General features: G+C 38.3%; 3 protein-coding genes across 5 annotated transcripts; 2 read left to right on the plus strand and 1 right to left on the minus strand.

Moving 5' to 3' along the window:
- The first annotated feature begins 4,849 nt into the window (after nt 1-4,849).
- Nucleotides 4,850-9,286, plus strand: LOC109159851 (proline-rich receptor-like protein kinase PERK15). Its single transcript, XM_019307964.1, has 8 exons — nt 4,850-5,270; nt 5,679-6,122; nt 6,469-6,843; nt 6,984-7,196; nt 7,567-7,938; nt 8,088-8,331; nt 8,407-8,554; nt 8,674-9,286. Exons 1-8 carry the CDS (start codon nt 5,225-5,227, stop codon nt 9,043-9,045), a joined length of 2,214 nt encoding a protein of 737 aa, XP_019163509.1. The 5' UTR covers nt 4,850-5,224; the 3' UTR covers nt 9,046-9,286.
- A 791-nt stretch (nt 9,287-10,077) lies between these two features.
- Nucleotides 10,078-11,413, minus strand: LOC109159947 (probable WRKY transcription factor 65). Of its 3 annotated transcripts, none has more exons than XM_019308061.1 (3): nt 11,139-11,413; nt 10,870-11,010; nt 10,078-10,736 (listed from the first exon to the last, which is right to left on the minus strand). In XM_019308061.1, exons 1-3 carry the CDS (start codon nt 11,228-11,230, stop codon nt 10,214-10,216), a joined length of 756 nt encoding a protein of 251 aa, XP_019163606.1. In that variant the 5' UTR covers nt 11,231-11,413; the 3' UTR covers nt 10,078-10,213. The 3 variants fall into 3 exon arrangements, with proteins under 3 accessions (XP_019163606.1, XP_019163616.1, XP_019163611.1); XM_019308071.1 differs by having other exon boundaries at nt 10,870-11,029; nt 11,171-11,235; XM_019308066.1 differs by having other exon boundaries at nt 10,870-11,015; nt 11,139-11,196.
- A 5,054-nt stretch (nt 11,414-16,467) lies between these two features.
- LOC109158587 lies at nt 16,468-17,319 on the plus strand. Its single transcript, XM_019306474.1, has one exon. It carries the CDS (start codon nt 16,468-16,470, stop codon nt 17,317-17,319), a length of 852 nt encoding a protein of 283 aa, XP_019162019.1.
- Nucleotides 17,320-17,469: the final 150 nt, after the last annotated feature.

Consider the following 17,469-nt stretch of genomic DNA (forward strand, 5'->3'; position numbering starts at 1 on the left):
CTGTCCGGGATCCACGGCTGGTTCGAATGAAGCAGGTAGCGGCGGTTCTGGCGGCTCATCATTGGACACGGCAGGAATATGTGTGCTGTGACTGAGAACAAATTCCGCCCAAGGTCCAGAAAACGGAGCAGATAGATCCTGCAAAGAAGTTTTAGTAGCAAAGGGAAAAACTTCTTCATCAAATCTGACATGCCTGCATGTGTAAATCTTATTAGTATGTAAGTCCATGCATCTGTACCCCCTAAATGACTCAGGATAACCTAGGAAGACACATGGAGAAGACCTGTATGACATCTTATGACGATTATATGGTCGAAGATGAGGGTAACATAAACACCCAAAGACACGAAGAAAAAGATAGGAAGGAGGGGATTTATGTAATAGGAGATGAGGACTGGAGTTATTTAATACAGAATATGGCATTCTGTTAATTAAATAGACAGCAGTCTCAAAGGCAAAATCCCAAAATTTCAAAGGAACAGAGGCATGAGCTAGAAGAGCCAGACCAGTTTCAACAATGTGACGATGTTTTCGTTCAACACGACCATTCTGTTCATGTGTATAGGCACAGGATTGTCTATGTTGAATTCCTAATTGAACAAACGAAGAATGCAACTTTTTGTACTCAGCACCTAAATCAGACTGAATGGCCTTTATTTTGCAATTAAAGGACCGTTCAGTACTCAGCACCTAAATCAGACTGAATGGCCTTTATTTTGCAATTAAAGGACCGTTCAACAAGAGTACGAAATTTATCAAAAATGACATAAAGATCAGACTTTAATTTCATAGGGAAGAACCATGTATAACGGGAATAGTCATCCACAAAGATCACAAAGTAACGGAAGCCAGATGTAGATAAAGTGGGCGCAGGACCCCAAATGTCTGTGTAAATAAGATCCAGTACATGAGAACTAGAGGAAGCAACACGAGGGAGGGGAAAACGGGCAGATTTGCCTAATTGACATGCATTGCATAAAGAATTAGTACAACGAATACTATCACGAGATCCACTAACTAAACAAGATCGAAGTATATGGCTAAGAACACGGTTATGAGGATGACCCAAACGATTGTGCCAAGTGGAAGCCGAGGCACGAGCGGAAAGAAACGCTGACGGAGATGAACTAGGTAATGGAAGTGTGTATAGTCCCCCAGAACTATTGCCCCGAAGAAGTATTTCTTTGGTATTGATATCCTTCACAACAAAAAAAGGGGGGTGAAACTCAAAAAAGACTTTATTATCGGATGCAAACTTCTGAACAAATAATAAAGAATTAGACAAACGTGGAACGTGAAGTATATCAGACAATGTGAATGATCTAGAAGGGGTATTAAAAGAAACATGACCAACATGACTAATAGATAAACCCATACCGTCACCGACACGCAAGGTGTCATTGCCAACATATTCTTCTGAGGTGGTCAAAGCAGCAATGTCCGGAGTAACATGATTAGTTGCCCCTGTATCCGGGATCCATGTCTGAGGAGTACCAACATCTGAATTATCTTGATATGTTAGATTGGCCTGAGGTGGGGAATCATACCGGTTATAGCATACATGAGCCTCGTGACCAGTCCGCCTACATATCTGGCACTGAACCTGATTGCCACCACTGTTGCGTCCGCGACCGCGGCCACCACGCCCACGGCCACCTTGCTGTCTACCGCCACCACCACGATTGGACCCGCCATTGCCACCGCCTGCTCGTTGACCGCCGCCACGGTTCTGACCTCCGCGACCTGATCGGCCACCACCGCGCTGAACAGCAAGAGCCGCCGGAGCACCGCCGTAATCACGATTTGCGATAAATTCCTGGGCACCGAGGAAGTCCGCCAACTCCTGGAGTGTGACCGGCTGCCCACGGACGGCAAGAGACGCGGTGAGGGCACGGAATTCCGGTCTCAAGCCGCGAAAAACAAAGAGATTCTGATCGTCGAGGGAGACGACGCGGCCAGCGAGGGTGAGCTCTTCAACAATCACCTGAGCTCGCCCGATGTAATCCGCAACCGAAGAATCACCCTGGTCCAGTCCTTGCAACTGGCCGAGAAGGTTTAACGCGCGGGCGCGGGAGGAAGACGACAACGTCTGAATAATGGCCTCCCAAAGGGCACGACTCGTGCGACGTCCGACGACGATTGGCATGACCTCGTCGGAGAGGGAGGAGACAAGCATGGACAACAATGCTTGATCTTAACGCATCCAAACGGCATAGGCGGGATTCGGCCATGGCATGGCGTCGGCGGTGTCGGCGTCAGCAGCAAGAAGAACAGCCGGTGAGGGTTTCGTACCATCAACAAACCCCATTAGGTCATGCCCGTGAAGAAACGGGACGACTTGCGTACGCCAGAACAAATAATTCTTGTAGGTTAACTTCGTACTGATGAAGTGATGTGCGGTGGATAGCGACACAATTGACGACGAACTTGACGACATAGCAGCATCAGACACGGTCCGTTCGGAGGAATTAACAGATCCGTCAGCCATAGGGACGAGAGACAAAGAAAAAACCCTAGCTTACTGATACCAAATGAGAACTGATTGTATTGTATTTTACTGAACTTGATTACAATGAGATCAGATGATGTGAATATATAGAGTAGAGAGTCACAGTGTGACAATGATAAGAAGTAGAGAGTCACAGTGTGACAAGGATAAGAAGTTCTAAACAGACTCATATACATAGAGTCCTAATACTCCCCCCATTTATTCAATAAGTCTTAAAAATTAATGGGTTTATTTATTTATTTTTATTTTTAATAATGAGGGCGTTTTGGAGAAATAATTTTCTTTATCCAAAATACTAACCCCAAACGATGCTAAATACAATGTTTGGGGTTAAATGGTTTGTTACAAAACGTTGTTTTACCAAACAACATTTATGATGTTTTTACTTGATCAAAACATCATAAATAGCATATTTGTCAAAATGTTAATTGGGTCCGTTGTTTACCAAACATGCCATATAAAACATAACGTTTAGTGAATTGTTATGAACTAATAAAATAAAATTCATTTAACAATAATAATAAAAAAGAATTATTAATTCCTTTTATTATTAATAATAATAACAATTATATTTATTATCATTATTATTAATTCTTTTATAATAATAATTATTATTAATTCCTTTTATAATAATAAAAACTATTATTATTATTATTATTATTATTATTATTATTATTATTATTATTATTATTATTATTATTATTATTATTATTATTATTGTCATTTTAAATGTTAACTGATAATCTAAACAACTAATTTTATCAAAAAAAAAAAAATTGTTTACAAATTGCGGATACAATCCGTTAATCAAATTCACTAACACAATTTGTTATTCGTTAACCGCTAATGCTGTTAGTTATATTAATATTATTATTATTCTTATTGTGTTACAATTGTAATAGTCAAATATTGTTATATAATAGTGTAGTTAGTTTAGACTTTTACTCAGTGTTAGTTAGAGGCCTATTTCTGATATACTTGTAGCTCCTATTCTATTGCTTAATCTAATTGTCGATTCACATCTTTCATCAATGCAACCAGTGATTATGAAACAAGGCATTTGAATGTGTTGTGATATGGTAAAATATGGTAAAGATACGTCTTTATTACTGTTTATACAAGTAGTAGTTACATGAGTTAGACAACCGGGAATGGTATCCTCAACCTACACGTATAACTAAGTACCAGTGAACGTGACAGTGGGTCAGGCTTCCGAGCTCCGAGACTGTCATTTAGGTAAACAGCCAAAAGTCTTCTTACTGCAATAAATGCGGTATTTATAGAGGTCGCGTGGAACAACACCCGGTTCCTTGGCATGCCGGCCGCGTGGCAGCCATGCATCAGACATAGGCTTGGCCTGGTTAAAGGATGCCACGCGGCAAGATATTCCTGGGCGACGTCTAATCAATCAGTTCGTCATACCTGCCTGGTACCGACCTGAACTGAACGGAAAGAGACGACGCATTTCCCTGGTCGACAGGTCCCACAACGAAGGTCAGGGATCACGCCTAGACCGCGTTAACTGGTTTGGGTCAACCAAAACCCGGACATATAAGACCGGCCAACGTTTGGTGCGGGGCCTTTGGGGATAATCCCCATCATGTTAATTTCTTATTCACATTCATTTATTGATATGATGAAGAGTACTACAATCGTGTCATAGATCTACCCAAAATTCATGACATCATATTATAGTTTCATGACATTTATTAAATCCAATTTAAGTATCTTGCTGATATATTATGAAGACTAAGCCCAAATTGAAGATAACAATTAACAAATTCAATAGAAATTTATTATTTGGTTGTTAAAATTAGACTAGAGATCACTATATGAAATATGAAATTGACAAACCAGATCTTTGTTGACTTGTTGCACTAGAACAATTTTGTATGACATACTCGATAAAGAGAATAATCATATTTCACACATAACATATTTGGAGATAGTATGATGAGGCTAGATAAGATGTAGTAGAATTTTATTATACATACTTTCAATTCACTCTCACACTTTGACTCCCGCAATCTATGCTAAGATATTTTCGTCATGTGAGTCTTATTAAAAATATGAGTGTGAAAGTAATATTTAAGAGTCAATGCAGTATTTAATAACCCGTATTCTAACTTGGGTTCTACCTGCTCCATTTGCCCGAATTGGCAACTGGTTAATAGATCAGTCTCTTTTGAGTTTTGAAGCTTCAGTGTTGAGTCGGTGACGTGACCGACGTCGACCGTTTCTTACCGTTACGGTAACACTTTGCCGCTAATGGCGCACGTTAATACACCACAAGATAAGGAGATTTATTTATTATTTGAAATAAAAATAAAGCAAAAAGAGTAAGAAAGGGAGAGCAGCGGTAAAAGAAAATGAGTTGTACTTCAGAATTAAAAACTGAACTGTGAGCAGTGATGATGGCAGAGTGAAGCGACCGACAACCCCACCAAAGGCTGAACGATTTCCCCTTTTTTTTTTTATTACTGCTTACAAATTAAAAAATTTCGTGGATTTTTAAAGCACTTTAGCTAGAGAATTTTTAGTTAGTTCTCAGCTCAGAAATGAGAAATTCATTTATAATTTATTTCTGGAGCTCTCAATCATCACTCTGTAGCTAACGCATGCTCCTAGTTGATTCCGGAGCTGGTTCGGGTCTGACCGCCGGCGATTTCATCGAATCTCTCAGATCTGAATCGGTGATACTCATCGGCGCCAGTAATGTTGTACTTTGCTGAGCTGCTGCTCCTTTTCTCCACTCAAAACGGTGTGCTTTTTTACTATTCAAGTTTTTGTTTCTGTTATTTTAAATAGGAAAAATGCTTTTATCTCGGCATGTTCTATGGCGGTATTCCGCGTTTTTGTTTAATTCTACCAATCATAATATTTTGCTGGAAAATCTCATAGGAGACACTTTTTGAGTTGCTAATTTAGGGTTTGTCTTTGAAGAATTGGGCTTTATAGGAAAATTTTCGATTGAATTACTTCCGATGCTTGGGATATTAAATTGCTTTCCAAAATAGTTCCTACTTTATTTGCATTTACACCAGGGAATGAACTCTTAGCATGTGTACCTTGTGTGGCAGTAGCTGGAAAACTGAAACTTGCACTTTTACTTTTACTTTCATGAGTGGGAATTTCATATTATTGACTTAGCCTGCTACATGAATTTCAGGAGTGGTAAGGAAGGCCAATTGCTTAGTGCTGAAACATTTGCTTGTGCTATTTTATGTCTTGTCTATCACCAGTCTACCGGGTAAGCTGTTGGAAGCTGATGCTCTAGCTACAGTCAGTATACCCTTGACAGCATCATCTATACCTGATTTACCTATACGGGCCGATCTTCCTATATTTCATAAACCACATTGGAAACATGCTCCTCCTTATGTTACACCAGGGCTAGAGCTAGTTCCAGCTCAGCCTCCTAAGTATGGTCCATTGGTAACTTATGCACACCCTCCTTCAAGCTCTCACTTGTCCAGACCATCAATGAAGAAGAGTGGATTAGTTCCTCCAACTGCAGGGCTCTTACCTCCAAAATTTGATCAGATTGCCCCAACACAATCAAGTGCTAGTAGTATACCTTTGGCTCAGCCACCACTTTCACCTCAAACTTCTGGTAAGAATTCCATTTTCAGGAGAGAGATCCACGGAACTTTAGTCATTATAATCATGCTATTTTATTGTCATTTTTGTGATTTTGTCTATTATTTAGATTTTAGTATAAATATTTCTTGCTTGAATTTACTGAAACCCGGCATTAAGATTTAAGAAACTTAATTGCTTAAATAAATATCATGTGCATAGTGCCAAGTTTGAAAATGATCTATTTGATCCCAAACAAGTCCCAACAAAACACCCCACCTTCCACCCCTCCCCCACAAAAATGAAATTAAAAATAGAAAAATAAAAAAAGGGGGGAGAAAAATGAATAACTGTGTTGCTTTCATTCTTTGTTTTTGCAGACTGTTGTGGACCAGACATGGTACTTAAGAGAGGAAGCCTGCCTTGCCACTGTGTGTACCCATTAAAGATCGATCTTCTCCTTTTGAATGTCTCATCTAACCCACATTGGAATAATCTTTTTCTAGATGAATTTGCTAAACAATTGGGTTTGCAGATTTCTCAAATTGAGCTAATTAACTTTTATGTTATTGATTTGTCAAAACTTAATATCTCAATGGACATTACACCATACAAGGGAATTAGCTTTTCAGCAATCGAAGCCTCCAAAATAAACTCTTCATTGTATACGCATAAGGTTCATCTAAGCCCTGCATTAGTAGGTGATTATCAACTTCTCAATATAACCTGGTTTAAAGCTCCAGCCCCATCGCAAGGTAATTTCTTAAACATGACATCAATCATTACTATTGATCTACAAAATGTTGAGAATATAGGTTACTTGCTATAGTTTGGACCTTTTTTGTGAAGCTCTTTATCTTTTCTAAGTTGTAAATAACTTTTGTGTGTTATACAGCACCTCTAGCTGCTATGTCACCAATGGAAGCAGGTCCACACCTACCTTCAACTCATGCCCCATTCACCCCTGCAGATAAGGGGAAGCATCCAAACTTGATTCTTATTGTGGGAATTGTTGCTGGCATACTTATCTTTGCAGTTATCTCCATGCTCATAATTTATGCCTGTGCTTCTAAGCGAGGAAAGAAGAAAAGATCACCTAACGAGACTGGTATCTGATTTTATATGCAATCATCACTTCCTTGCAAAATTGTTGTGTTCTTTTCCATCTCATTTACAAAAGTTTCTGAAGCTTGTTCTTCTACCACTTTTTTACATAAGCTTAGTTTCCAATATAAACTTTCTAACAGAACTGATCAAGGTGTTCTTGAAATTAAAACTGTGTTTCCAGCATTCCTATTATTTAAATTTGGAGCATGGAGTAACCAAAATATAAAAGTTAGAAGAAACATACTGAATTTGAAGTGCTTGAGATGGCTTTACATTTTTCTTTTAAATATATAAACTAGCAGAACACTGATTTTTTTTATTTCTTCTAACTTCTATTCTGTTTGTTCTTTCACTTGTTCTCTTCATAACAGTGAAGCCTAGGAGTGTAGATTCTATTCAAACTGTAGGGTCTTTTGCCCATCCTACAAGTACAAGGTTTCTTGCATATGAAGAACTGAAAGAAGCGACAGCTAACTTTGCACCATCTAGTGTCCTTGGAGAGGGTGGTTTTGGCAGGGTGTTCAAGGGTGTATTAAGTGATGGTACTGCTGTGGCCATCAAGAGACTTAGTAGTGGAGGACAGCAAGGAGATAAAGAATTTCTAGTTGAGGTTGAGATGCTTAGTAGACTACACCACCGAAATCTTGTGAAACTTATTGGCTATTATAGCAGTATTGATTCTTCACAGAACCTACTGTGTTATGAGCTTGTTCCTAATGGAAGCTTGGAGTCTTGGCTTCATGGTAAATTTTTGTGTTCCTAATGCGTATAAATTTAGTTCTGAAGCATTTCTAAAGGAGTCACTTAGAGTGTCTATTACATGTTATTTACCTAGTTCATTAACAATTTTGATCTAGTTGTGCAATTTGACAATTGGACTGATTTGCTGCAGGCCCTTTGGGGGTAAACTGCCCTCTGGACTGGGACACCAGAATGAAGATTGCGCTTGATGCTGCAAGAGGACTTGCGTACTTGCATGAGGACTCCCAACCTTGTGTTATCCACAGGGATTTCAAAGCATCCAATATTTTGCTTGAGAACAACTTTCATGCTAAAGTAGCTGATTTTGGTCTGGCAAAACAAGCCCCTGAAGGCCGAGCAAATTATCTGTCTACCCGTGTTATGGGCACATTTGGGTTGGTTTCTTCCTTCAACTGGTTAATAATTAATAATACACAGGGAATCATTGACTAAATTGGAAGGCTCTGCAGGTATGTAGCCCCTGAATATGCTATGACCGGGCACCTATTAGTAAAAAGTGATGTCTACAGTTACGGGGTTGTCCTCCTTGAGTTGTTGACTGGAAGGAAGCCTGTGGACATGTCACAACCATCAGGACAGGAGAATCTTGTTACTTGGGTATGTAATATGTTGTGACTTTGGCACAGGCTGTCATTTGTTTTTGTTCATTCTTTGCCATAATATTGTGTTTATATATTTTTGGTAAATGGTAAAATCATACATGAGAGTTTTTTCAGGCCAGGCCAATCCTAAGAGATAAGGATCGACTGGAAGAACTTGTTGATCCACGACTTGATGGGAAGTATCCGAAGGAAGATTTTGTACGGGTTTGCACAATTGCTGCAGCTTGTGTTGCTCCAGAAGCAAATCAACGGCCTACAATGGGGGAGGTTGTACAATCACTAAAGATGGTGCAGCGCGTAACTGAGTATCAGGATTCCACAGCAAATTCCAACCCTCGACCCAACCTTAGGCAGTCATCCACAACCTTTGAATCCGATGGTACATCATCAATGTTCTCTTCTGGTCCTTACTCTGGCTTGAGTGCATTTGAAATGGACATCTCTCAGACAGCCGTATTTTCCGAAGACCTACATGAAGGACGATGACCCTTCATTCTTACAATCTGAACTGCAGTAGAACTTTGCAGGGAATTTTTGTGATGTAATGGCAGATGATCTTTCTTTCCCCCTTGGGCTGGGATGGTGGGGCTATTCATCCCTTGTAGAGAACCATTGTTCAGTAAGTTTTCAATGTGGTAACTCTCTACTGTTGGATGAGAGCTGTACATATGTTTGATACCCTCGCTTCTTTTTCATATTGGAAATGTATTGTTGGGTTCTACTACTTTTTCATATATGCTTTTTCTTTTATTGTGCAGCCAATTAGCTATCTTCAATTTAAAAGTTAGCATCAACTTAAACTCTCATCCCACCTCACTTACCTTAGCAATGATTGCATGAGGCCATTTTTCGTATTTGCTTTCAATCTGAAGCAGCACCACTTTCTTGTGTTTTTTTGGCGCAAAATATTCAGCTCCGGACATTTGTCATATTGTTATATTGTTTGATCTCTTTCTCAGCTCTTGGAAACCATTATAAGAATATTTCTTTAATTTATATATGCGCATGCACTGCAAATATAATAGTGCAGTAACTGCTGATCTGAGGGTGAATGTGTTCCACAAATTGAAAGAAAATATATAAAAACTACTGCTACTTTTTAAGCTACGTACTCATCATTGATTCTGCCAGACTATGTTCACAAATAATGACAAAATGCCAAACTATATGCACAAGTGAATTGAATGAAATGGGGACCTATGATTCTGGCAGATGGAATAAGATGTTTGAGTAAAAACGTGAAAAATATGGTTTGATTTTTGAACACTGTATTTTATTTTAAGTGGGGTAGTTGAATCTTACAACCAATGCAAATCCACCTTTTCCCCTTCCTAGCTTGGTTACCATTCTACCTATCTTCTGCAAGTGCGTGCAGTGCTAGGACCACAGGCTCACTGATGATGGTGAAACCAACCAACTGAAATGTTCTCTCTCCAGTATTATTTCGGTACCCGGCCGGCCAGAATATTGTGATAGATTCATGCCCATTGAAATAAAACTAGAGGGAGCTGAGCTGAGCTGAGCTGAGCTAGGAAGCTAAGATTGGATTATTTTTGGGATCGGAGCGGATCGGAGTGTTGTCTGATCTGAACTACATACACTTAGTGAACTAATTAACCCTTGTAGCTAGCTAGCTAGCTAGCTCTAAATTAAATTAAATGGAGTTGACAGAGATTGTGTCCTTGAAGAAAGTGTGGCTGATGAAGGATGAAGTGGGGGGAAGCTCTTCCAGCTCATCGTAGAAGTCGTTTTCTTCTTGTGATTTGGGGGTGGAGAAGTCCATGAGATGAGGGTAAGACAAGGGATCATAGTTGGTGGTGGTGGTGGTTCCCAAGGTTTCTGTAAAAAGATAGTTGTCGTCTGCCCGGTTTATAATCATATCTTCAGATGAGGTAGTGTTGAATGGAGATTGGGAGTAGTGGAAACTATCCTCCTCATAACCATTGTCCTTCACCCCGCTTCTGTGCTCCATTTCTTCAGCTTCTTCTTCTCCTCCTTCTGGCACTGGAGTACTTGTGGGATTATCTTCTTCTTCTGCTGCTGCAGGCTCTTCCCGGACCTCTGGATGGTTATGAGTGGAGGTGTAAGTGATGATAAGCACAGAGGCATCCGTTCTGCTCCTCTCTACCTGTTTCTTAGCTGAACAACCCTTTGAGCTGCTGCATCTGTAATAACCCCTGCACACACACACATATATATATAAATGCAAAATCGATCTATAAACCAAACCAACCAATCAAAGGAGGATGTATATATACATATGAATTCAAGAATGAGCTGAGAAGTTGAAAACAAGCTATATATAGATACCTGGGATGAGGAGATCCTTTAATGGGTTTTTGGCCATATTTTCTCCAGGACCAACTATCTGAAGGAGGCCCCTCGCTCTTCCGCTTCCTGCCATCACCTTCTCCAAGTTTCACTGTTACCACAACCTTTTGCGCCATGCTCCTAACACATGCAATTCCATCACCACATTATATATAAAAACCTCTTTTAATTTCATTTCTTCATCTCATTCATCATATATATATTTAATCAAGAAATCAGCTTAATTACCTCGCTTCTATAAAATTTACCTTTTCTTAGACGATGATGCTTGAACTTCTGGTCTCATCAGTGTTCTTGAATTCTTCAACTCTGATGCTGGGGACTGATGAGTGTTATCCATGTCTGCTAGCTCTTGCTTACTCTTCTAAAGACTGGAGACATGAAACCAAATTAAAGCAGACGCAGAAATCGAAAATATGAAGGAGCTGAGATGGATCAAGAGAGAGAGAGAGAAAAGGAATCAGAGGATAAGATGAGAGCAAAGAGGTAGCTGACAAGACAAACTCACAAACCCACAAGTTGCTTTCTCTCTCCCTTTCACTCTTTAAATATAAAGCCAAATACTCAACTACTGTTGCATTTCACCATCGCCCACTATCCGCAATAAGCATAAACTACACATTTCACTCGTAAAGGTGACATATTATATATGTGTGCAAGTTTTCCGTATTGCGTGGAGTTTGAGAGCGAGGGAAAATAATCAAAATGCACACCAACGACATTAATTATATTGTTTTGCTTTGGCATTAGTGATTGTGATTTGTGACTCTGCATAATTTTTTCTTACGTGCTCCATTTTTATTCACGCAAACTTATAATTAATTAATGTTAAAAACGTTACACGATACTGGTTTCACGACTTACTAACAAACATTTTAGGCACCCAAATAATGTTTTCGAATAGATTCCTACGGGCTCGAATCTTTTGGTGCGCATGCATCTGTGTCCGAGAAACCACTACATAGTAAGTAGCATGCATCATATTGCACGTTTACTCCATATATATGTTCATGCAATATAACATTAGGCGGCGAAGAGATCAGAGGCCTGCAACACTATACACACACACATAAATGGATTCCCGTGCGATTGATCTTTTTAGATGCGGTTGTGCGGTTGCTAAGGTGCGTCAGTGTTGAAATTTAAGGTGCGTCAATCTAAAGCTTAAGGTGCGTGATTTGTATGCTTAAATGTGTCAGTTGTGTGAAACTTAATGTGCGCCATTTTAAAACCTTAGGTGCGTGGTTTGTGTTCTTAAGGTGCTTTGTTTGTATGCTTAAAGTGCGTGGTTTGTGTACTTAAGGTGTGTCGGCCTAAAGCTTTAGGTGCGTGTGATTTGTGTTCTTAAGGTGCTTTAATTTGTTTTTGAGCTTAAAGTGCGTGATTTGTATACTTAATGTACGGCATTTTAATGCTTAAAGCACGTCAACCGCACCAAAAGTTATCTCCGCACCATAACCCGTCCCTATATATATATATATATATATATATATATATATATATATAATCATATCAGGTGTATAAAGTTAAGTATTCCCAATGGCAATATGGCATGCGATAGTCCTATTATTCAATGATGATATTGGCTACATTTTTTACTCTGTATTCAGTTGGTATGGTGGTAACATCATATACGTGTGTAGGCCTGCAATTTTATTCGATTCATATTTTATGCGACACAAAGATATATATATATATATATATATATATATATATGCATGTTAGGTTGACAAATGTATAGTTTATACACCTATATGCATATATAAAATTTCATAAAAAGTGTATATTAATATTATACTTTATATGAAAAGTTAATTAAAACTTCTAAACTTTTAAAAGTACCAATTAAACATATTAACATACAATTTTCATGCACCTAGGGACTAGGGTTTTGGCATGCAAAATTGGCAATTGCCTATGTCATTATTGAAGAAGACGATTGACGTCTGCTTCTTATATATTGTAAGAAGCCAACTGTCAATTTTGCACCATGAAATCCTAATAATAGGCTATTATAGGTGAATAATCATATCGGTTATGGTGTATGGAAATCACATATTGATGTGTTAAATACTATTTTTAAAAGTTTAGAAGGCTAATTGACTCTTTGTATAAAGTTTATACGTTTATTTACCACAATCCACTTTGTTATGTGCATCGCGCCAATGCATATGCATCCTTCTGGCGACCATCCTCCGTATTAGAGCCCCATATCGCTCATCATCAAGGAACACAGACAACAAATCTTTCTAACAAAGGGCAAAGAGCATTAGAAAACACATCCAAATGAATGAGGCACATAATACAACATTGGGGACTATATTAAATGTGTGTGACACATGGTATACATCTGCTCGTGCACTTAGGGAGATTTGTGTAAGCCATAATGTGCACCCCTAAAAATAACTAGCATGCTTTGCAATACAGCAGTGTGCACGTGGGTCGTTTTGAGTGTGCTAAAACGTTCTTTATTCATTTATGCAAGGGAAAATGAAGAACAAGGTGATGTGTCGTTGTGATGGTTTGTGTGTGCCATACTGATGTTCAGAACAAAAAAAAAATACAAGTGCACACCCTTGACAAGAATACAAGATCCCCAATATGAAACAACAACACAAAAAAAAAAAAAAAAAAAAAAAAAAAAAGGGAGAATCGAAAAAGGAAAAAAAAAATGCCATGGCTGCCGATAACGAACACAACCCCAAACCATACACAGCTACACACCCACACCCAGTAATAGACGAACAACAAAAACATAACGATAAAAAAAAATCACTGCAAAATAGCTCGAACCATCGCAAACAACGCAAATGAAAAAAAAAATACAAAATAAAATATAACCGACCTTGAACGGACGATCTGGTCGCCGGTAGAGGACACTTGGGGTTCCTACCATTTACGCTGGCCATCTACCTGCACCGAACAGCGAAAGAGGACGATGAAGAAAGTGCAGCGGTAGTCGAGTTCGCCAAGGAGTCCAACCAAATTCAAAATTACAGTCTAACAGTGAGCCTATAAGGAGTAGAAGTCGACTATTATGCCAACACACGCACCATTTAGCAATTGAAAATACTAAACTACCTCCTTGCCTTAAATTAAATCCCTCCACGTAAAAATAACCAAATTGAACTATTAAAAACTATGCGCAAGCGTAAAAATAACCTAATTACATAATTAAAAAAATCTGGACCATTGATTGATTAAAATAAATGGCTAAGATTAAGTTCCTATGTTCCTACCTAAAGATGGGTTCTTATATGAATCTAAATATATATATATATATATATATATATATATATATATATATATATATATATATATATATATGCATGTTAGGTTGACAAATGTATAGTTTATACACCTATATGCATATATAAAATTTCATAAAAAGTGTATATTAATATTATACTTTATATGAAAAGTTAATTAAAACTTCTAAACTTTTAAAAGTACCAATTAAACATATTAACATACAATTTTCATGCACCTAGGGACTAGGGTTTTGGCATGCAAAATTGGCAATTGCCTATGTCATTATTGAAGAAGACGATTGACGTCTGCTTCTTATATATTGTAAGAAGCCAACTGTCAATTTTGCACCATGAAATCCTAATAATAGGCTATTATAGGTGAATAATCATATCGGTTATGGTGTATGGAAATCACATATTGATGTGTTAAATACTATTTTTAAAAGTTTAGAAGGCTAATTGACTCTTTGTATAAAGTTTATACGTTTATTTGACCATTTTTCCTACAAATTTTAATGTACATGTTGGATATGCAATTAGGGTACCTAGTCGGCGCTACTAGCAGTCAGTCGGGCACAATAATCAACCAGATAGTGAGTTGGACCCAGTACGCGACACTCAAGACGTGACCAATCGACTTTAGCGGGGGAAGAATGAATTAAAGTGACAATCACAAGCAATCTATATAAACTACCTTCCTAAATACCATTTTATTCCCCAAATCACCTCCACTATCTAAATATCTTTATATTTCCTAAATTCATCTACATCCAATAAAATATTCCACTCTACAGTAATACCCAATTACCATAAACAAATCACTACGAAATGTAGTACAATTCTTCTACTATAAAAAACCCTAGTTAGATAGAAGAAAAGGACACAATGAACACACCATCTTCATTCCTCTACCTCTACATCTCTAGAGAAGAACACAATTGTACATATATCAACTACATACATAATATAGTGAAATTTTGGTATGGCACCGCTAAAAAAGGCTTGTGGTATTCACCATTCGGTTTATTTTCCACGTTAAAAATATTGTCTCCCTTTATTTTTCTTTACTTTATTTATCTAATCGATCATGTTGGCACGACGAATAACTGCCCCGATAGTAAGAAAATGAACTGTACACAAAACAACATTATCCCATAAACTTTTCAATTAAAGAAATTAAATATTCACACATATATGGAATTTAATAATAATAATAATGAGCAAATACCAATTTTGGTCCCACAAGTATTAGCAAAATGACAGTTTTGGTCCACATGTTTAATTCATACCAATTTTCATCTACGACTATTGTTTTAGTGTCAAAATTCATAACGCCGATAATTCATTCGTCTAAGACATTCCGAAATCTAAAAATTGTAAGTGTATCTTTGTCATTTTCAACTTAAGATCCCAATTTGAGCATGAATAATGAGATTTAAGCCCTAAGATCGATCCAAATTCTCCTCCTCATCTTACCTTAATTTGAGTGGGAGATTGTGAATTGAGATCAATTTTAGCGCTTAAATCTCTTTATTCATGCTCAAATTGGGACCTTAATTTGAAAAGGACGAAAATACCCTCAATAATTTCATTTTTCGGCATATCTTAAACGGAGGGGTGACTGGTGTGATGAATTATGGCACTAAAACAATAGTTGCGTGGATGAAAATTGGGACTAAAACAATAGTCATGGATGAAAATTGGTAGGAATTAAACATGTGGATCAAAAGTGTCATTTTGCTAATATTTGTGGGATCAAAATTGGTATTTATTCTAATAATAATAGTAATTTTTTGAAACCTCACATAGAAACGATCTCTCTAATAATACTATGAGCAGTCCAATTAGCAGATCACTTAACAAAATAAAAGTTTACATCCATAAATTGAGCTGCTATTCCTTTAACATCATCAATAATCATGGCACCAAAAGTAGATATAATAGAGTCAGCCAAGATGGTATGGTACATAATATGGAGTAATAATTTTTAATTATATAGCTTAATTTGTTGTTTTTGTGTTGGAAAGGTTGGAACTGAATATCAGGTAATTTATTAATAGGTAGCTAACCACCGGCTGATACTATATCAGACGTGGAAAGCTTACTATACCACGGCGATGTATATGTCAACTTAAGCATGCAACAACCAGGTCAAGTCGTGGCTGCAACCACTTCCATCAAATTATATCTTTCGTCTCTACCTTATGTATGCATCTCATCACTACTTGCCATCTTATATATCATCACATTTTGATCGGATATATAGATCATCATTGCTAGCTAGCTATCAAGGTTTAATTTGTTTATTGGATCAGAAGAAATTGAAATGGGCTGGAGTTCAGGTCAACCAAGAGTGAACAATAATGGCGGTTTCATTTTCCGGGAGGCATTTCAGATGCTCACCACCACCCTCCTCACCCTTCTCCTTCCTCTCTCCTTTCTCATTCTCGCCAGGCTAGCCATTGCAAGAGCCGTTTCCGTCCACCCCAACAGCTCACTCTTAGTCGACCTCTTCCTTAACGCCAACTCCACTCTCCTCCACGCCCTGCTTCCATTACTCGCGATTGCAGCGCTCACTCACGCCTTAAATGCCCGCCTCTCCTTTATCAAGTCTCAGCCCGCAGAGGCGGCCGTAGTAGTCTCCGGCCCGCGCCTCTACTCATCCTGGCTTCTGCTTTGCACCTTGCAGGTTTGTGTTGGGTTGGGGATTGAAGGGAGCATAGCTGCTCACGTCGTCGATGGTTCTTCACTTCTTAATGTTCACCGCCAGAGGAGTTTGTTAAGTAGAGCTCTGTTCTTCCTGGGGTTGCATCAGACTATGCTCTTCTGGTCCGAGACGGTGGTGAAGCCGGTGGTGGACGATACCATCTTCGGTTTCTCCAGAGAAGATAATAGCAGGTGGGTTGACAAGGCGGTGATGGCGGCGAGCTTCGGCGGGTTGTGGTGGTGGAAGTTAAGGGAAGAGGTGGAGGCGCTGGTGGTTGTGGCTGAGGTTAAGAGAGATCTATCAATGGGCGTTGGGGTGGCTGATTTTGTCGGATGGTGGTTGTATTACCTAACTATAACCATTGGTATTGTTAAGGTGGTCAAAACTGTGATTCGGATCCCACTCATTTTCTTTTACAGGAGAATACACCAGGATGCTAGTAATTGGAGGATTAATGATAATAATGTCTGAAAAACATAATTTCTGGCCGGCCTGTTTTTTATTTTCATATGGAAATTAAAATCGTTCATGTGACCTTGTAAACGTTATCTTTAATAGATATAATATATTTGTTAATGTCTTAATTTCCTACGTAAGTACATCGACCCAATCAAATTAAAG

Source organism: Ipomoea nil, unplaced genomic scaffold (assembly GCF_001879475.1).
Source record: "Ipomoea nil cultivar Tokyo-kokei standard unplaced genomic scaffold, Asagao_1.1 scaffold0302, whole genome shotgun sequence".
NCBI classification, from domain to species: Eukaryota; Viridiplantae; Streptophyta; class Magnoliopsida; order Solanales; family Convolvulaceae; genus Ipomoea; species Ipomoea nil.